The 21,972-nt window shown below is 39.1% G+C and overlaps 1 protein-coding gene across 4 annotated transcripts in view; it reads left to right on the forward strand.

The window, feature by feature from the left end:
* Positions 1 to 21,972, forward strand: part of SCEL (sciellin) — a 169,157-nt gene that overhangs the window by 75,192 nt on the left and 71,993 nt on the right. For 3 of the 4 annotated variants that reach the window (XM_049647099.1, XM_049647100.1, XM_049647101.1), the window contains exons 6-9: positions 10,716 to 10,784; positions 11,390 to 11,428; positions 12,731 to 12,811; positions 14,646 to 14,711. In XM_049647099.1, the coding sequence (XP_049503056.1) occupies positions 10,716 to 10,784; positions 11,390 to 11,428; positions 12,731 to 12,811; positions 14,646 to 14,711 (255 nt within the window). The remainder of the gene's footprint in view (positions 1 to 10,715; positions 10,785 to 11,389; positions 11,429 to 12,730; positions 12,812 to 14,645; positions 14,712 to 21,972) is intronic. The other variant, XM_049647102.1, reaches the window with a different exon arrangement.

The raw sequence follows: 21,972 nt of genomic DNA on the forward strand, positions 1-21,972 counted from the left end.
CTGGTATAAAGCCATTAGCTCTTTACAAGGTGAAACTATTTTTGTGGTGGCAGTAGAGTCCCCATATGGCTTATAGAAGGGTCCATTGTGTTGTGCCTGTTGTTATTTCCTTCCTACACAGAGGGAAAGGGCTCATTTCTGTGGAGAAAATTGAGCAATATCTATTTAGATTGAAGTGTAAATGCTACAAATCACACTTTTATTTTATATTTGGTAGTGATGCTTAATAAGCATATAAAGAGTAAAGTTAACATCTTTAGTTGGAGTCTAGACAATGGACACCTGAGACCACTGACAGTTGAGGTCACTCTCTGTAGCTAAAGATATGCTGTCATTGTAGACAAAAATGCCACCTGCTGTATTTTAAGCAGATGTGCTGTAATTTATGGTATCTTATAGATTCTATACTCAGTATTTGCCAGTATTAATTCATGTAGGAAATGTATATACTTCTGCACTATTCATAGGTTTTCAAACCAGTTTCTCTAATAGAGGCTAATCCACACTGGTGTTCCTAAGAAGTTAATTTCTCTCTTGTAATTAATAGCCTCAACAAAAATGAGTGTGTAGAGTATTTGCGCAAGATCTCATCTCCATGGCACTGAGTGGAAAGAGGAGTCAAAATAACTGTCCATTCATGGTGGCCTTGAGGGCTGTCCTGTTGCACCATTAATTGAAGATGGAAACCCTATTTCTAGGAATGAATCTGGAAGTGAGATAATTATGCCTCAAGAAAGGGAAATAGGTGGGAAACTTTGTAAGCTGTGTATTTGAAGGTCTATATTAGGCCAGTCAAGACAGAGCCTAATTCATTCATTAGCAATGAATTAGACTAGACCTTACAGACTAATCAGTTGAGTTGTTCTCAGCCTCAGCTGCAATTTAGAATCACTGAGAGAGCTTTGAAACTTTACTGATAACTTGGTCCCACCACCCCTCACCCCCAAAACTCTGATTTAATTAGTCTGAGGTGAGAGTCGGGCATTTTTAAAGCTTATGAAGTGATTCTAATATGCAACCAAAATTCAGAACCACTAATCTAGCCCAAAAGTCCTTCATTTTATACACTAGAAAATGAGGCCAGAGATTACCCGGTTTATTTACCCAGAAGTTTAGTGGCATGTTTGGTCAGCTCATTCCCCAGGCAGTCCTGAGTTCCAGTAGTATGCTACATCCTCTAAGTGTGGAAATAGATATGATGGAGAGAACTCAGGAGTCAGTACAGAAAGGCAAGTCCTATTAGCAGGAGTCAGATTTTCATAATGCTGGCCACTCTAAATGTAAGACATGAAATAATTTTAGGAGGAAGATGACCAACCAACATCTGGTATACATGTGCGTATGCATTTCAAGAATGCATTTATTTTATTTGTTATTTAATTTTAATTTTTAAAAATATTTTGTTTTCAAGTAATCTATACACCCATCATGGGGCTCAAATCCACAACCCTGAGATCAAAAGTCACATGCTCCAAATAATGCATTTATTTTAAATGAATAGAAGAAAAGTACTTTGGAGTAGTATTTTTAAAAATATATATGTAGGTTAAAGTATGAGGTGTTCTAAAGAAACATAAGTAAATAACTACGTATGTAGCATGCAATATGGCCCAAATCCTAAAGGTGGTTTGACTAATTTGAAAAACCTAGGTTAGGGTGACCTCTAGTGTTCTCTTGTGGAAATGTAACTTTTCCTTTGGGTCTTTTGATCATGCTGCTAATTACCATATTTGGGTATTTACTGTTTCTAAGATTGACGCTTCTCAAAACAACCTATTCCATACACAAGTTGGAAAAAACTTAATTTTCAAGAGAAATACAAAGTAAAGTTAATCTTCCTAATAAGAAACTGACATATGTATTGGAATGGTGGTTTACAGTTCCCTCCACTATTACTCAAAGACTGATCCCCCTAGTGGCATAGAAGAGATCCTGGAGGTGAAGAACAGTAAGTGAAGGAAGACATGTTGACCCAACAGATGAGTGTTGAAACTATCACACTACAAAATTAGATGTAGGACATTGGGCTCTACTGGGACGATTTTGGAGACAAACCACTTCCTAGTTGGGTGACCAAGAAAAAGTCACTTACTTTCTCTGAGACTCCATTTCTTCATCTATAAAATGAAAATAATTATACCTCCCTTGTGAGGATGTTTTAAAGAGTAGAGACTAACATGTATACAGTAAGCAGCAAAGAGTAGGTAGCTATTTTTATTATTACATGCACTATTGCCTACATAGATTTACACCGTAGCATTTTGAGTAACTTCATTTAATTTTAACATCAGACTTTGCCTTTTTTTTTTAAATTTTTTTTCAACGTTTTTTATTTATTTTTGGGACAGAGAGAGACAGAGCATGAACAGGGGAGGGGTAGAGAGAGAGGGAGACACAGAATCGGAAACAGGCTCCAGGCTCCGAGCCATCAGCCCAGAGCCTGATGCGGGGCTCGAACTCACGGACCGCGAGATCGTGACCTGGCTGAAGTCGGACGCCTAACCGACTGTGCCACCCAGGCGCCCCGAGACTTTGCCTTTATTTAAACATTGAGAACGTTTGATATTAAGGATCTGTTTACTTTAGATAAATTGTTGTTTTCCATGTACCAGAGTAGCAATTTCCCAAGATTACTTTTGTCTCATGTTAGGGTCTCATAGATAGCTATAAAGTCTGAGTAGAGTTTCCAAGGAACATTTAATTCTTTTTAATTTAATTTTATTTTTAAAGTTTATTTATTTGTTTTTGAGAGAGCATGTGTGAGAGTGGGGGAGGGGCAGAGAGAGAGAGAGGGAGAGAGAGAATCTCACGAAGGCTCCACATTGTCAGCACTGAGCCCGATGTGGGCTCAATCTCATGAACCATGAGGTCATGACCTGAGCCAAAATTAATAGCTGGATGCTTAACTGACTGAGCCATCTAGGCACCCCTCCAAGGAACATTTAAGATTTAAGATTTACAGTCATCTGACATCTTACTTATGGTACCCACAGTGGTTTATTGCAGAGCCCTTTAAATATAAACATCCCAGAGGCTCAGTAGCAGTTAGTGAAAGGTGTATATTCATAGTTCTTTGCCTGACAATCACCTTAGATATGAGTTTTTTATACATGGGTTCTAGGAATACATGGGTTCTAGGAGCCTATACAAGTTAAAGCCTATATTGTGAATAGTCTGTTGAGAGTATGGAGCTCTGGAAGATTTCAACCTTCCTTCCTTTTTGCATTCAAGAGCTATCAATTTATGGCATTATGCACTATAAACAAAACCTTGTTTGGAGTTAACTCATAGCATTTTAATGTATTAGAGTTATTTACCCCATATTTTAGTTACACATATCAAGATGACATTATGAATTGAAATCATTTTAAATTTATGACAGTTAAGTCATATTTTCTCCCATATTAATTATTTTTTAGAATGAGGCAAAGTTAGTGCCCATCTTTCCAAGAGTAGCTTATATAAAGCCATGTACTAAAGTTGACAGTAAAATTAAAAGTTTAGAGAAAGTTATAGTAGATCCATAATGTCGGATCAACAGAAAAGTTTTGCTGACCTTTTGTTTTCCTGAACCTAATTTTTCTACATTCCTAGTTTTGTGCAAGCCTGCAGAATGCTCCCCAGGATAGCCCCGTGTCTCAGGAAGAAACTTCCTATCCTATCTGACGTGAGAGAAGAAAGGGAAGGAGGGTCTGCAGTATGGGATTCCTGATTTGTCTTTTCTGACACAAGGGACAGACACATCTAGGAGACCTGAGATTTAATGGCCAGTAGGGGCTATTAACTCAATGTGTTAGTTACAGTAAACTAATTCACCAGGGTAGAGTGACTCTTTTTTTTTCTAACCTCTTTTTTTTTTTTTTTTTTTCCTTCCCCTCCCCCATGGGTTTCTGTTATGTTTCTCAGGATCCACATAAGAGTGAAACCATATGGTATCTGTCTTTCTCTGTATGGCTTATTTCACTTAGCATCACACTCTCCAGTTCCATCCATGTTGCTACAAAAGGCCATATTTCATTTTTTCTCATTGCCACGTAGTATTCCATTGTGTATATAAACCACAATTTCTTTATCCATTCATCAGTTGATGGACATTTAGGCTCTTTCCATAATTTGGCTATTGTTGAGAGTGCTGCTATAAACATTGGGGTACAGGTGCCCCTATGCATCAGTACTCCTGTATCCCTTGGATAAATTCCTAGCAGTGCTATTGCTGGGTCATAGGGTAGGTCTATTTTTAATTTTCTGAGGAACCTCCACACTGCTTTCCAGAGCGGCTGCACCAATTTGCATTCCCACCAACAGTGCAAGAGGGTTCCTGTTTCTCCACATCCTCTCCAGCATCTATAGTCTCCTGATTTCTTCATTTTGGCCACTCTGACTGGCGTGAGGTGGTATCTGAGTGTGGTTTTGATTTGTATTTCCCTGATAAGGAGCGACATTGAGCATCTTTTCATGTGCCTGTTGGCCATCCGGATGTCTTCTTTAGAGAAGTGTCTATTCATGTTTTCTGCCCATTTCTTCACTGGGTTATTTGTTTTTCGGGTGTGGAGTTTGATGAGCTCTTTATAGATTTTGGATACTAGCCCTTTGTCCGATGTGTCATTTGCAAATATCTTTTCCCATTCCGTTGGTTGCCTTTTCGTTTTGTTGGTTGTTTCCTTTGCTGTGCAGAAGCTTTTTATCTTCATAAGGTCCCAGTAATTCACTTTTGCTTTTAATTCCCTTGCCTTTGGGGATGTGCCGAGTAAGAGATTGCTACGGCTGAGGTCAGAGAGGTCTTTTCCTGCTTTCTCCTCTAAGGTTTTGATGGTTTCCTGTCTCACATTCAGGTCCTTTATCCATTTTGAGTTTATTTTTGTGAATGGTGTGAGAAAGTGGTCTCGTTTCAACCTTCTGCATGTTGCTGTCCAGTTCTCCCAGCACCATTTGTTAAAGAGACTGTCTTTTTTCCATTGGATGTTCTTTCCTGCTTTGTCAAAGATGAGTTGGCCATACGTTTGTGGGTCTAGTTCTGGGGTTTCTATTCTATTCCATTGGTCTATGTGTCTGTTTTTGTGCCAATACCATGCTGTCTTGATGATGACAGCTTTGTAGTAGAGGCTAAAGTCTGGGATTGTGATGCCTCCTGCTTTGGTCTTCTTCTTCAAAATTACTTTGGCTATTCGGGGCCTTTTGTGGTTCCATATGAATTTTAGGATTGCTTGTTCTAGTTTCGAGAAGAATGCTGGTGCAATTTTGATTGGGATTGCATTGAATGTGTAGATAGCTTTGGGTAGTATTGACATTTTGACAATATTTATTCTTCCAATCCATGAGCAGGGAATGTCTTTCCATTTCTTTATATCTTCTTCAATTACCTGCATAAGCTTTCTATAGTTTTCAGCATACAGATCTTTTACATCTTTGGTTAGATTTATTCCTAGGTATTTTATGCTTCTTGGTGCAATTGTGAATGGGATCAGTTTCTTCATTTGTCTTTCTGTTGCTTCATTGTTAGTGTATAAGAATGCAACTGATTTCTGCACATTGATTTTGTATCCTGCGACTTTGCTGAATTCATGTATCAGTTCTAGCAGACTTTTGGTGGAGTCTATCGGATTTTCCATGTATAATATCATGTCATCTGCAAAAAGCGAAAGCTTGGCTTCATCTTTGCCAATTTTGATGCCTTTGATTTCCTTTTGTTGTCTGATTGCTGATGCTAGAACTTCCAGCACTATATTAAACAACAGCGGTGACAGTGGGCATCCCTGTCGTGTTCCTGATCTCAGGGAAAAAGCTCTCAGTTTTTCCCCGTTGAGGATGATGTTAGCTGTGGGCTTTTCATAAATGGCCTTTATGATCTTTAAGTATGTTCCTTCTATCCTGACTTTCTCAAGGGTTTTTATTAAGAAAGGGTGCTGGATTTTGTCAAAGGCCTTTTCTGCATCGATTGACAGGATCATATGGTTCTTCTCTTTTTTTTTGTTAATGTGATGTATCACGTTGATCGATTTGCGAATGTTGAACCAGCCCTGCATCCCAGGAATGAATCCCACTTGATCATGGTGAATAATTCTTTTTATATGCTGTTGAATTCGATTTGCTAGTATCTTATTAAGAATTTTTGCATCCATATTCATCAGGGATATTGGCCTGTAGTTCTCTTTTTTTACTGGGTCTCTGTCTGGTTTAGGAATCAAAGTAATACTGGCTTCATAGAATGAGTCTGGAAGTTTTCCTTCCCTTTCTATTTCTTGGAATAGCTTGAGAAGGATAGGTATTATCTCTGCTTTAAATGTCTGGTAGAACTCCCCTGGGAAGCCATCTGGTCCTGGACTCTTATTTGTTGGGAGATTTTTGATAACCGATTCAATTTCTTCGCTGGTTATGGGTCTGTTCAAGCTTTCTATTTCCTCCTGATTGAGTTTTGGAAGAGTGTGGGTGTTTAGAAATTTGTCCATTTCTTCCAGGTTGTCCAATTTGCTGGCATATAATTTTTCATAGTATTCCCTGATAATTGTTTGTATCTCTGAGGGATTGGTTGTAATCATTCCATTTTCATTCATGATTTTATCTATTTGGGTCATCTCCCTTTTCTTTTTGAGAAGCCTGGCTAGAGGTTTGTCAATTTTGTTTATTTTTTCAAAAAACCAACTCTTGGTTTCGTTGATCTGCTCTACAGTTTTTTTAGATTCTATATTGTTTATTTCTGCTCTGATCTTTATTATTTCTCTTCTTCTGCTGGGTTTAGGCTGCCTTTGCTGTTCTGCTTCTATTTCCTTTAGGTGTGCTGTTAGGTTTTGTATTTGGGATTTTTCTTGTTTCTTGAGATAGGCCTGGATTGCAATGTATTTTCCTCTCAGGACTGCCTTCGCTGCATCCCAAAGCGTTTGGATTGTTGTATTTTCATTTTCGTTTGTTTCCATATATATTTTAATTTCTTCTCTAATTGCCTGGTTGACCCACTCATTCGTTAGTAGGGTGTTCTTTAACCTCCATGCTTTTGGAGGTTTTCCAGACTTTTTCCTGTGGTTGATTTCAAGCTTCATAGCATTGTGGTCTGAAAGTATGCATGGTATAATTTCAATTCTTGTAAACTTATGAAGGGCTGTTTTGTGACCCAGTATGTGATCTATCTTGGAGAATGTTCCATGTGCACTCGAGAAGAAAGTATATTCTGTTGCTTTGGGATGCAGAGTTCTAAATATATCTGTCAAGTCCATCTGATCCAATGTATCATTCAGGGCCCTTGTTTCTTTATTGACTGTGTGTCTAGATGATCTATCCATTTCTGTAAGTGGGGTGTTAAAGTCCCCTGCAATGACCACATTCTTATCAATAAGGTTGCTTATGTTTATGAGTAATTGTTTTATATATCTGGGGGCTCGGGTATTTGGTGCATAGACATTTCTAATAGTTAGCTCTTCCTGGTGGATAGACCCTGTGATTATTATATAATGCCCTTCTTCATCTCTTGTTACAGCCTTTAATTTAAAGTCTAGTTTGTCTGATATAAGTATGGCTACTCCAGCTTTCTTTTGGCTTCCAGTAGCATGATAAATAGTTCTCCATCCCCTCACTCTCAATCTAAAGGTGTCCTCAGATTTAAAATGAGTCTCTTGTAGACAGCAAATAGATGGGTCTTTTTTTTTTATCCATTCTGATACCCTATGTCTTTTAGTTGGCGCATTTAATCGATTTACATTCAGTGTTATTATAGAAAGATATGGGTTTAGAGTCATTGTGATGTCTGTATGTTTTATGCTTGTAGTGATGTCTCTGGTACTTTGTCTCACAGGATCCCCCTTAGGATCTCTTGTAGGGCTGGTTTCGTGGTGACAAATTCCTTCAGTTTTTGTTTGTTTGGGAAGACCTTTATCTCTCCTTCTATTCTAAATGACAGACTTGCTGGATAAAGGAATCTCGGCTGCATATTTTTTCTGTTTAGCACACTGTAGATATCGTGCCAAGCCTTTCTGGCCTGCCAAGTTTCAAAGGAGAGATCAGTCACGAGTCTTATAGGTCTCCCTTTATATGTGAGGGCACGTTTATCCCTTGCTGCTTTCAGAATTTTCTCTTTATCCTTGTATTTTGCCAGTTTCACTATGATATGTCGTGCAGAAGATCGATTCAAGTTACGTCTGAAGGGAGTTCTCTGTGCCTCTTGGATTTCAATGCCTTTTTCCTTCCCCAGTTCAGGGAAGTTCTCAGCTATAATTTGTTCAAGTACCCCTTCAGCACCTTTCCCTCTCTCTTCCTCCTCTGGGATACCAATTATGCGTATATTATTTTTTTTTAGTGTATCACTTAGTTCTCTAATTTTCCCCTCATACTCCTGGATTTTTTTATCTCTCTTTCTTTCAGCTTCCTCTTTCTCCATAACTTTATCTTCTAGTTCACCTATTCTCTCCTCTGCCTCTTCAAGCCGAGCCATTGTGGTTTCCATTTTGTTTTGCATTTCGTTTAAAGCGTTTTTCAACTCCTCGTGACTGTTCCTTAGTCCCTCGATCTTTATGGCAAGAGATTCTCTGCTGTCCTGTATACTGTTTTCAAGCCCAGCGATTAATTTTATGACTATTATTCTAAATTCACTTTCTGTTATATTATTTAAATCCTTTTTGATCAGTTCATTAGCTGTTGTTATTTCCTGGAGATTCTTCTGAGGGGAATTCTTCCGTTTGGTCATTTTGGAGAGTCCCTGGCGTGGTGAGGACCTGCAGTGCACTTCCCCTGTGCTGTGGTGTATAACTGGAGTTAGTGGGCGGGGCCGCAGTCCGACCCGATGTCTGCCCCCAGCCCACCGCTGGGGCCACAGTCAGACTGGTGTGTGCCTTCTCTTCCCCTCTCCTAGGGGCGGGATTCACTGTGGGGTGGCGTGTCCCGTCTGGGCTACTTGCACACTGCCAGGCTTGTGTTGCTGGGGATCTGGCGTATTAGCTGGGGTGGGTAGGCAAGGTGCACGGGGGCTGGAGGGGCAGGCTTAGCTCGCTTCTCCTTAGGTGATCGACTTCAGGAGGAGCCCTGTGGCAGCAGGAGGGAGTCAGATCCGCTGCCGGAGGTTTGGCTCCGCAGAAGCACAGAGTTGGGTGTTTGCGCGGAGCGAGCAAGTTCCCTGGCAGGAACTGGTTCCCTTTGGGATTTTGGCTGGGGGATGGGCGGGGGAGATGGCGCTGGCGCCTTTGTTCCCCGCCAAGCTGAGCTCTGCCGTCCGGGGGCTCAGCAGCTCTCCCTCCCTTTGTCCTCCAGCCTTCCCGCTTTCCGAGCAGAGCTGTTAACTTATGACCTCCCAGACGCTAAGTCGCGCTTGCTGTCGGAACACAGTCTGTCCGGCCCCTCCGCTTTTGCCAGCCAGACTCGGGGGCTCTGCTTGGCCGGCGAGCCGCCCCTCCGCCCCGGCTCCCTCCCGCCAGTCCGTGGAGCGCGCACCGCCTTGCCGCCCTTCCTACCCTCTTCCGTGGGCCTCTAGTCTGCGCTTGACTCCTGAGACTCCCTTCTGCTAATCCTCTGGCGGTTTTCTGGGTTCTTTAGGCAGGTGTAGGTGGAATCTAAGTGATCGGCCGGACGCGCTGTGAGCCCCGCGTCCTCCTACGCCGCCATCTTCCGGAACCTCTCTAGAGTGACTCTTTTAACAAGTTCCCTCTATTGCCCCCAAATCTATTGTGGTTTAACACACCAGAAGATTACTGTTCATTCTCTTCAGAGTCCAGTGTGATAGGCTAGAAGCGTAGGGGATGTCTCAGCTCCATGAAGTCACTCAGAGACCTAAATTCTTTTCATGTTTTGATGCTGCCATCTTCAACACAGGGCAACCAAAAACTATAGTGGAAGAGAAAGAAAGAGCATAGATGATTACACAAGAGGTTTTAGGATGGGTCTGAAAGTGGCAAACAACATTTCTGCCCACATTCTTTAGTCTAGAACTCAATCACATGGCCCCAACTAATATCAATGAAGAATGGGAAATATGGTCTTCCTGTGTGCTCAGTAGGAAACGAAAATGAGTTTGGCAAACATATAGCATTGTCTATGCCACAAAATATTAAAAAAAAATACTTGTCTTCCATTGATGTGTTTTACAGACTTGGGAAGTACTGTCATTGGCTGGATATACGTTTGACAACACAGGGTTTAGGGGCATTGACCCCTGTGCAATCGAAAATCTACAGTTCTTGACTCCCAAAACTTAACTACTATACCCTGCTCTTGACCAGAAGCCTTTCTGATAACATAAACAGTTGAGTAACACATATTTTGTGTGTTATATTTATCCTATACTGAATTATTACAATAAAGTAAGCTAGAAACAAGAAAATGTTATTAAGGAAATCATAAGGAAGAGAAAATACATTTACAATACTGTACTGTATTTATCAAAAAATTCTGCATATAAGTGGACCCATGCCATTCAAATCCATGTGGTTCAAGGGTCACCTGTAGTATTAAACAATAATGAATATAACATAGTGAGTTAAATGCTCAGTGAATCAGAGAGGCTAGTAGAAAAGCATAAATTTAAAAAATTCCAAGCTGCATCAAAATAGCTTCATAAATAGATTTTGGTTTAAGTAGTTTTTATTTAATTGCAAAATATTCTAAAATGTAACACCTGAAAACAAACCTCTTTACTAGTGAAAGGTTATATTGTGAAGTTATTCTTTCGTGAAAGAGGTCTGAAAGGACTTTAATGATCTGAATGTTCATCCAAACTTTTGTCTTGTTTCTTTATAAAGGATCTCAGACAGAAATGATGCCACTAACACATATAAGGCCAATACCTTGGATAACCGACTAACCAATAGGTACCAGTATCTATTGACTTTGGGAAAGACCCAAGTACAATAGTTTTCTAAGCATTACTTATTTACTTACAATTCTTCTGTCCTACTTGATATCTTTCTGTAAATTCTTATCCTCCATTTTTTAAACACAAAAATTCTGGAGTGAAAACCATTGTTCCTCCTCATGGTTAGAGGAATAGAAAATCTTTGTTGCCTTGCTTAAAAATCAAGAGAGCCCTTTGCTTCAGGTCATTGTTCTTATGACATTCATGTTTTTGTTTTAAGTCATCCTGGTGGCAAGAGTGTGAAATACATGTAAATGCCAATTTTACATTCTTATTGCTAAAGAAAATTCCTGAACCCCACAAATAAAAGCATCGGGCTTAAACGATACTGAATTTTCTGATATAAAAAGATTTCCTTTAGAATCTAGCATAAGGCAAAAAGGTCACCTTATCAAATTTATTCAAATACTGATGCTTTCTTTTTCTTTCTCTCAAATAATGTCTAACTTAAATAACAATTTTAAATTCATGGACAGTTGCAAATTGATGCAAGTACTCATTCTTTGTGGCTGCTCAAATTTTTGTCCCCCCTTCCTTTTTTTTTTTTTTTTTTTTTACCAGAAACACGTCCACGTTTCGATCACCAGAAGCAGCAAAGACGTATGTACTGACTGAAGTTACATTTTAAGAATAAAGTGTATTTCTTTGTATGTGTTCAATATAAACCAGGTGTACCCTACTCAGGCCAAAGTTTCAACTATAACAAAATCACCCTCCTGTAGCTTATTCAGAGTTTAGGTAGAAAGAAGGAAATGGTCCATGAAGCTTTAAATATTTACTATTTGGACTTTAACAGTTAAGTTCCAGTTAGTTAACATACATGTAATGCTGGCTTCAGGTGTAGAATTTCGTGATTCATCACTTAATATACAACACCCAGTGCTCATTACAACAAGTACCCTCCTTAATTCCCATTGTATATTTTATTGCTTATTTTTCCCCCACAGAACTTTATTTTTCCTTGTTTTTATGACCACTATCACTTGTCTTTCAAAACACCCATCATGTTACAATTCATCTAAGTCATAAAATCATAGGTTTGCTAGCAATCTGTTTAGATGAAGTCCATTCTCTCTGGAACGTACTAGTGGTGATTATAAACAGCCAAACTAGGTGGATTTTTGAAAACAGAGTTGGCTTTTAAATCTTTGTTTAAAATTAAGGAATTCTCACGTTGGAGCACACCTGTCAGTAGTTGAAACAGGCCTGGGTCACTTCCATTTTTTTTTTTTTGAAGGTCTGTGTACATTAATAAATGCTAAATAGAGATTTAAAATGGTGTGATTTTTAAATGTTTTCTTAAACAACCTAGTGCTGTAAAATTTTTTGTTAATGTTTATTTATTTTTGAGAGAGACAGAGAGACAGAGCATGAGCAGGGGAGGGGGAGGGGCAGAGAGAGAGGGAGACACAGAATCTGAAGCAGGCTCCAGGCTCTGAGCTGTCAGCACAGTGCCTGACACGGGTCGAACTCACAAACTGTGAGACCATGACCTGAGCCGAAGTCAGACACTTAACCGACTGAGCCACCCAGGTGCCCCAACAGCCTAGTGCTTTTAATGCAAAAAATTGCAATATAATTCTGTTAGTCACAATATATACAATATTAAATATATATTATGAACCCAGAGCACATGAGAATTCGTTGGTCTGGATTTCAGACACACAATGTCATATGATGAATGACTTAATTCAGTTCCTTCAGTTCTAATTACTTAGATGAGGACCTGACGATTCATAAAATGGGTAAACTAAGGAAGAACTTGTTTTCTGTCCTTCCTTTGTCATTGAAACATTTTGTGGTGGTTAGAAAGCAGGTGGGAATATGAGTAGATTATAAGACCTTTCAAAGGTGGGACTGCATAAAAAAGTCTCAAGAATGTGGTTTGTTGTGATTACACAGGCAAACTGGAGGTTCGTTCAGTGGAAACACCACCAACCCCCCGGCTCCTGCCTCTGCTACAACTCCTGTAAAGAAAAAGAGGTATGATGGGCTTGTTGTATCTGCCTCCTGTCGATATTCTGGAGAGGGCTGTATTTTATTAATTTCTGAACCAAATCATCTACCAAGATCTGCAGGCAGCATTCAGAAGTTGCTCTCTCATCATTGTTTCTTCCTCCCTTTTGAGGGATCCAATGCCTACTGGATTCTGATGTCCTCAAACTTTGTTCCTTTTCCCCCTAATTTCCTTTTCAAAGATGCAGTCTTTTCTCCAGCTCCCTTGGGGTCTTGAATACCTAGGTAATATTTTCAATGACAGAGCTCACCAAAGGGTAAGCTACTTCAGGTAGCACTTTTAGTAGAGCCCTGAGACAGGGGATGCCTTACCCTGAAATAATGGCTGTGGCGTGGACAAATGTTGCCATGCTCCTGCGTTCAGCCTGCATTGCTGCTGCCTCCTCTGCAGATTGCGTTGACCCTATTTCCAAGTAGAGTCAAAGGCCCTATCTCGAGACATCAGTCTGTGTTTGTGTGTTTATTTCTTCCTTCTCTGAAATCCTCTGCCTGGCCTCCCACCTTCTGCTTGTGCTGACTTCGATTTATTTAGGTAGACCTGTGGTGGCAGAATATTCTTCATGAGACAGAGCGTGACGGTGGAAGCAATTTTTGCTTGCTGAAGAGAACACAGTGCTAGTGAATCATGATCCAATGGAAAACAAGTTCATGAACTTCAGTACTTCTAAAATGTTTTATTTTCTTTGCCTGCACCTAGGACCGTGCCTAGTGTAGGGTAGGTGTTCAATGTTTGTTGATAGACTGGATATTTGCCAAAAGTGCTCCTGTAGCTGGAATTCTGGTTGTGTCTGCAGAGTCTCAGAAAATGTGATCACCTTTCGCTTGGACCCAAGAGAAATATTATTTTCACATCTCCTACCCACTGCAAGAATCTTTCCTCTGGCAGGTTAGACATAATTCAGGATCATTGAAGCCAGCAATAAGACTCTTATTTTTGTGATATACATTTGACTAGCTCTTGTGAGTAGCATTGACTACTTACATTGAGCTGAAATCTGCTTTGATTTATGCCCATTTTTTAAATCTTAGTTCAGTCCTGTAGTGCCTCAGAGAATAGACCTGCTTCAGAAATTTAAAGCCAGCTCTCCTTCTCTCCTTATCCCAGACTTTCCTTCTCTGGGCTTTCCTCTGATATGTCACTCTCCTCTGAATGTCTTTATTTTTGGTCCATATCTAAGTCTTTTTGACAGAGCCCTTAGCTATCTCTATCAATTAAAATTACATCCTGGGAATGTGAAGACATCTTTCTAATTGGATATTCATGTGTTTATATTTATGCATATACACACATATATATTTATATACGTATATGTATATATAATTGAGGTTAATATTACTGTGACATTCATATATGTTTTCATTATTCTTACTTTCAGAGTTTTTTATCATGTAGCTTTTTAAAAACCATAGAGTAGATTATTTTTTATTATAAAATATTTCAGATATGCAGAAAAATAAAGAGAAAAAGAAGTATGTTGATGATAAACACTGATGAACCCACTAGCTAGATTTAACAAATATTATTTTCCAGATTCTTTTCATGTTTCTCTTTAAGAAATGTCCACATATTCGTGTCAGGAAAGCAGGGAAAGGAGCTTACTTGTGAGCAGAGAGCCTAGATTGTAGGCTAGTTACTTCCTATTGAGTTGATGAAATAGTTTTCATTTTATTTCCAAGGCTTATAGAAAAGTCATCTCAATGCCTTTTAACTGTCAAGTTATTTTCAGCTTTCCTGGTAGACATGTGGGTGGGATCAGGTCTTTCAAGCACCATGTTTATCAACGATGTCATTTCCTAACAGACAGTCCTGGTTTCCGCCACCTCCTCCTGGTTGCAGTGCCACTCCAAGCATGGGAGCGAGCAGAAGGTAAGGGAAAGGTGTCAGATGTAATTGCTGGGTAACTTGATGGAAGAATGTGTTGGAATTTGACAATGTATAATTGCAGAATCTTTGCAATAAATCGGAGGTGTCTTGTGAACTCTGAGTGCTGAATAAGACGGTGCCCAGTGGGAGTGAGGTCAGGGTACCAGTGCATCTGGTAGGAAATCTGCAAGGAGTATGTAGCTGTATTCGTTTGCTAAGGGCTGCTGTAACAAAGTCCTACAGACTGGGTGGCTTAACAAAAATGTTTGTCACAGTTCCAGAGGCTAGAAGTCCAAGACCGAGATTTCGGCAAGGTTGGTTCCCACTGAGCACTGAGAGGGAGAATCTATTCTACACTCTCTCCCAGTTTCTGGTGGTTTTCAGGCACCCTTTGGCATTTCTGAGTTGGTATAAGCATCATCCAGATCTCTCCCTCCATCTTTAGATGGTGTTCTCCCTGAGGGCATGTCTGTCCACATTTCCCCTTCTTAAGAGAACACCAGTCATATAACATATGTGGCCCTTTCTACTCCAGTATGACCTCCTCCTAACCTAACTAATTACATCTGCGTTGTCCCTATTTCCAAATAAAGTTGCATCTGAGGCACTGTGGGTTAGGGCTTCAACATATGAATTTTGGGGGCACACAATTCAACCCATACAAGCAGCAGAGGAGAGAACGGAGTCCAGCACCAGGCTGGGCTCTGCTATGGGCTCCCAGTGTACCACTGCCTCCAGGCTGTGATGAACCCGTATGACTGGGTGAGGATATGACTGACAAGTTCTCCGTAAACTTTAAGGGATAAAAGGGTTGTTTATACTTCAATGTTTTGTCGCTAGCAATAATTGTAACTAAAATTATAGACCGTGTGGAGGGCACCTTGTTCTACAAAATCCATGCTAGGAATGTCAACAATCATTTAACTTATTGGGTGATTATTGTGTGCCAGATATTGTTCTAGGATCTGGGGGTATGTCAGTGCACAAAAATGGAGCTTACCATGACCTTCAAAGAAGCAGACACATGTGGAGAACTCCTACAGTCTATGCCATCTCTACCACACAAAGAAAAATAAGTCTCCGATTTGGTTTTGCTTTAGGGGATCCAAAATTGTTTTTATGGAATCAGCCCCTAGAATATCTCCACCAAACATTTCCATGTTCCAATGGGTCTTACTTTTCCAATTCAACAATTGGAAACAAGAGTTTATTAAACAATGTGCGTGTTTAGTATTAGATTGTTTTATTTCCCAAAATTTTCATCTGCTGTGCAGAAAATATATTTACATATATTTTATATTATTCATATATGCATAACTATTAAACATGTTGAACAATCACAACTTGGAATTACATCTAACTTATCTGTTAAAATATTTTCTTTTTAAGCCTCCTCATCTATAGGTGACTTCCAATTATATGAACTGCCAAATATGGATTATGTTTCTAGTTTATAACCTTCTTTCCCCTCAGGCAGTTAGCTTTCTCTTTATGAGTGATACCTTTCATGGAGCTACCGAAGTGGGGGGATATTAACTAGGAGTTTTGGTAGTTACTATTGTTTCCTGAGTATTTTAAGACCCATCCAATTTTGTCTTAATAGATAATAACTGGTACTTAGAAATATTTATTATCTCCAAAAACTTATGTTCATCTTCTATGTATTATTCCAATATTAATGTAAATTATCATTACAATTAGAAACTGGTTATATAACTGTGTAAAAATACAGAAGGATTATTCATGAGTTACTATCTCATGCTTTCAATGCCCATTGAGCTTCTGGATCTCTGTTTGCATAGAACTGGTAGTGCTTGGCTATATGCCCTTACAATTTATGCATTGCTGGATGTAATTTACATGGAAGATAAAATGAGTCACAATGCTCCTATTTCTGGTTCCTGGATTAGGTCCATAGCACCAGAACTAAGGGAAAGAGAAGATTATTGGACTAGGTTGATCAATTTAGCTATCCATTCCTTTTTTTAGAGGCACAGATTATTAATATAATGGCTAAACTGAAAGATTTCTCTTTGAGGATCAGAGCTAATGTCATGCCAAGCTTTCAGGGGAAGGAGGGAATAATAACAATACAGCAATGTCTTTGATTTCTAAAATGCTTTTCTTTGGAAGAGCTCAGAGTAAGCTTCTGTTTCTCACCTTTAATGCCAGTGTATTCCTAGGGCTGAAAAAGAGCCTTTTTAGTGAAAGCTGAAAAATAGAAGCAATCATTAAATGATAAAAGAAGCAAAGGCTTAAAAAAGAAATCTTTGTCCCCAGAAGAACACAAAGAAAATGAAAATAGGTCAAAAATATAAAAATGGGGGACTATGGTTTTTAATACTAGCTAATAGCTCAGTGCTAACCTTATTTCCCTCATCCCTCACTTATACACTTGTCTCCTCCGCTCTTTTCCCTTTCTCATGTCTTCTGTAACAGAATTACCCCTTAATACTAACACTCTTACTCTCTTTTCTGTTCATTTTGTGAACCTTCATTTTTCCCATCACCAAATCTTTCCCAGAGATTTCATTTTCTCTCACACACCCCTGTCTTTGCAGCACATTTGAAAAGACCTCCAGACTTCCCAGCCATTGTGGAAGTGAGTCCTTTTCTTCAACCTTTTCCCCCCTTGACCTCTCCGTAGCCTTTGACACCATGGATCATTCCCATTCCCCCAGTTGTTCCTTTCTTGACTTACAGAATATGGAAAAATCAAACTTATTTGTGTTTAGATTAAAATTTGTGTTGGGATTGTATTTGGATTAAAATCTATTACAGGTTTGATGTAAGCTGCCTTAAGAAGGTAGTCAAGCTTTTTTGTCAGCAGAAGAACCCATGATATCACACCTTTATCTATATTTATATGTATACATCTATCGATAGCTAAGACTATATAAGACTGTGTTTATGTCTATATCTATTTCTGTATCTACACCTATAACTATAGCTGCATGTAATTCTGTATCAATTAGCATGAGACTGGTGAGTTCAATTAGAGATTAAATGAGAGAATTTAATTTTCTAAAATAACCATATATTATACCAAACAGAGAGAAAAAAGGAATTTTTTCAAACAGGTATCATTTTATGTATGATATACATTAGTTTTATGGTGAGAGGTTAAGATCTGGGGATCAAACAGAATTTTGGAGTTAAGAGTTAAATATCTTTGAAAGCCTCTTGCCTTTTTTAAAAAAAAATAAGATTAAAGAGAGAAGTTATAATTCATGATAATAAGACATAGCATGTAAATTTTGGAACTTAAGTCAAAACTTTTCTAGCTGGTTTCTAAGGCAGCTCCTTGGTCATTGGGATAAAAATATACTCTGACCTCCTCTACCTTCTTTTGTCAGAAGGGAAACAACCAGCATAGCATTTTGAATGACCAAGCTACATCAACAAGATTATTTCTTTTGAAATCTTCTTATCCAGTTCCCCCAGAACTTATAATTTCTTTTCATTTTAATTAAGACTGAATCAAGATTTTAGCTTTTATAATTGCTCTTCCCTGTTACTGTCATCTGTCTCTCCTCCTACCTCTGTGATCAAATCCCTGCTTCACTGGTTTCCTTCTCTTTCCATGTTCAAACCCCTTTCACCTTAAAATATAAACTTCTTAAAAATTAATAGCCTAATTACACAAATTCATTTGACAGGCACCTGATCTCTTCATCACAACCAAAATTTTCAGAAAAATTGATGATACTTGCCATCTTTATTTTCTGGTTCTCATCATCATTAGTTCACAGAAACAGCTCTCCTCAAGGTCACTAATGACCTTCTGATAAATTCTTGCTGACATATCAGCCTCTGTGACTACTTGACCTTTCAAAAGGCATCACTGGCTGTTTTTGCCTTTAGGATATTTCTCTTCTATCTTTTGAGAAACTTCTCCTCCCCCCCCATCCCCCATCCCAAATATACTCCTGGCTTTCATTTCTTTAACCATTCTTTCTCAGTCTCCTTTACTATCTCATCCTTTACCAATCCTTAATTGTTGATGCTCCTAAAACCTCAAAGTACTTCCTTTCCTCTCATTCTGTATTTTGCCCCTCCACAGGTCACCCATGCCCAAAGCTTCAATGGCCATGTGTGTGCTCTTAACTCCTTCATTTATATCCACTCCACACCTCTTCTCTGAGTTACTTTAGATAGCCAACTGCCTGCTCAACACCTTCATTTAACTTTTTCAAAAGCATTGCAAACCTAACAGGAAATTCATAATTTTTCACACTAACCTGATGCTCTATCTTAATTAATAACATTATCCTTCAGCCTGTTGACACTCTTGAAAACTTGAACTTATTTTTCACATTTTTCTTTGCTTAATCATCAATATCCAATCCATCTAGTAAATCTTATCAATTTAGCTCCAGAATGACTCTTGCATCCATATACCTCCTTCATTTTTTTCATCATATCTCCTTTGGACTCCAGTAGTAGCTACCTGGATATTCTCCCTTCATCCACCCTGATACCCACTGCCCTGATCTCTTCTCCACACAGCTGCCCAAGTGATATTTATAAAAGGTAATTGAAACATGTCACCCTCCTAAAGAAAAATATGACTTATCATTGTTCTTAAAATAAAGACTCCCATCCTTAGCACTGACCGCCTGCTATTCCCTGGCTTCCATCCCTCATAACTCCACTTTGCTCTCTGTTCTAGTAAGGTAATTGGTTTTAAATGCACCATACCTTCTATAGACCCTTAGCGTATAAGGTCATGTCTGCTTAGAATCCTATCTTCTCCGCCAGTTGGGGCCCTTATGTTCCTGTGGCCATATTTTCATTTAGTTTCTCTTCAGAATATCACTTCTGACTCATGTCTGTTCTGTTCTGTCTGCTTCACACTAACTCAGGTATAGGAGACGGCATCTTCCCGCCTTGATTTGTCCTAATACCACTTGTATAAGATTTTAATAAAAATGAACTGCTAACAGTCCATTGTAGAAGCCCAGACCAAACTAGGTCAAATGTGATTTTACAAATTCCTGTTCTTTAGTTCTTTGACCACACCTGTTATTGGTTATTTCTTCTTGGCTGACATTTCTCTACAGGCCTGATTCAGTTGCTCTTTTGCTCAGTAGCCTCTCATGCCTTCTTTCTTCCATCTCTCTTTTTCTCCCCCCACCCCCACATTCTCCTCTCCCCTCTTACCTCCACTCCTCAGTTTTATATTCATTATTTGTGTGGGTGGTCTAGTTCTCTCTTTGCTGTGCCAGGCTCTCCTCAGAGAATCTCATCCCCACCACCAAACTTGATGATATAGTTACTCTTTGAGAGGCACTTTATCCTACCTTTTATAACATAAAATTATTTTGTGTCACAATAATATAAACATTCAGTCATCCACACTTAAATCATCAAAACTGTCACTGGTCTATCTCCTGTATTTCTCTTATTCAATAGTCATCATAGTGATTTTGAGGGATCTGGATGCTGATCGAGAAAAAAAATATGACCACTGGGGGGCAGTTGCACACTCCGAGCCTTATTTGGATGGTGCTTTGACGGGTTTGCCTGGGGAGCCAGTCACTCTGGGCATAAAACTTTCCAAAACAACTGCACAGGAGCTGCCATTCAGAAGGGAAGGAGGGCAAGGGAACTCTGAAAGAAAAGGAGATTCACAGAGGGGGCTTTCCTGTCCAGGTGATGCCCTCAGCAGCATGGCCGCAGGGGTTTGGGGTCCTTTATGGCTCTCAAAGTTGGATAATATGGATGCACAAATAATCACAACACAAGATCAGCTATGGTATCATAAGAAAAGCATCAACATTCTCTGGGAGCTCTGATGTGGTGGGGAAAGCTTCTAGAAGGGGGTTCAGGGAAAAGGTCCTGAAAGAGGTGTGGCATTTGGGGGAAAGAGAGGAATTACATAATACTAAGTTTTCAAGCCCAGGGTGATATTTTAAGTGTAGTGATGCCACCGATCAGTACAGGAAGAAACAGGAGCAGAATGGGATACACAATTGGTCTTAAGAGGCTGTCATTGATTTGAGCAGGTACAGTCTGGGATACTGAAAGGATATATTTGTGGAGGTAATTACCGAACAGTGAGAAATGAGGGAGGTGCTCAGGTAAGAGGTTGGTTATATTTGTGGAGGTAATTACCGAACAGTGAGAAATGAGGGAGGTGCTCAGGTAAGAGGCTGGTGCCAGAGATCCAGGTTTGGGAATGATCCCAGAGATTTTAAATATGGTATCTTCCAAGTGAAGTTACCTATGGAGAAAATACTAAATTTGAAGACAATGAAAGTGGAACTTTGATGTGTGTCTACACATAAGGGGTTGAGGGAAGAACCAGAAAATGAGACTGTAACTAGTGCAATTACATGGTAAAGATGAAGTGTAATACGAGGTTGGTTGTGGCGAGGCAGAGTGAATGGATACATTCTACATCCAAAATCAATCATCCTTCAAAGTCTGGTATGAATCTTACTTCCACCACATACCCTTCTCAGCCCACGAGGTTGTTTTTGTCATCTGAATTCAGAAAGCTTATTGTCTGCAATTCTCACTTGGCAATTAATTGTGCATGACCTTAGAACATTACTTATTTTCATGGTGTACTTAGCTAGATGGCATCGTCTTATAATTTTTTGAGTCATCTGTATGACTTCATCCATAGTAACTTATCAATAAGTACATATTGATAAATGTATTGTAATGTTTCTCAGTAACTACAAAATAGGGGATTCCCTCAACCCATTATCATATTTATCTTTTTGTTGTTAGGCTTTATTCTATATGCTTAAATTATGAGGACTGTATATATGTGTGTGTGTGTTTATATATATATAATATATAGCTTATATTATATTAATTATATATATATAGTGTGTGTATATATATATATGTGTATATATATATATATATATATATATATATATATATATATATATAATACATATATAATCTCCCCTCACTTCCCCTGTCTGTATCTGTGTCTCTGTGTCTGTGTCTGTCTCTCTGTCTTTCCAAAACAATTGTTGATCTCTGACTAAATGCTAGGAGCTCACTTTGCTAAAAGCCAGGAATACAGAGATGTGTAAGACCTAGTCCCAATTTCAAGAAAGACAAAGTGTATAAGGAAGTCAGTTTGAGCCAGGAGTACTAAACATGAAGACTGGCCCTAGTTAAGAGTGAGTCCCTGAGGGTATGATAAACACAGAAGTTGCAATAGCCACAAAATATGTGGACCAAGGAGAGGGAGACAGTAGAGAATGTGTTCGAGGTATAGTAGGATTAAAAGAGATGC

Source organism: Panthera uncia (genome assembly GCF_023721935.1).
Source record: "Panthera uncia isolate 11264 chromosome A1 unlocalized genomic scaffold, Puncia_PCG_1.0 HiC_scaffold_16, whole genome shotgun sequence".
NCBI classification, from domain to species: Eukaryota; Metazoa; Chordata; class Mammalia; order Carnivora; family Felidae; genus Panthera; species Panthera uncia.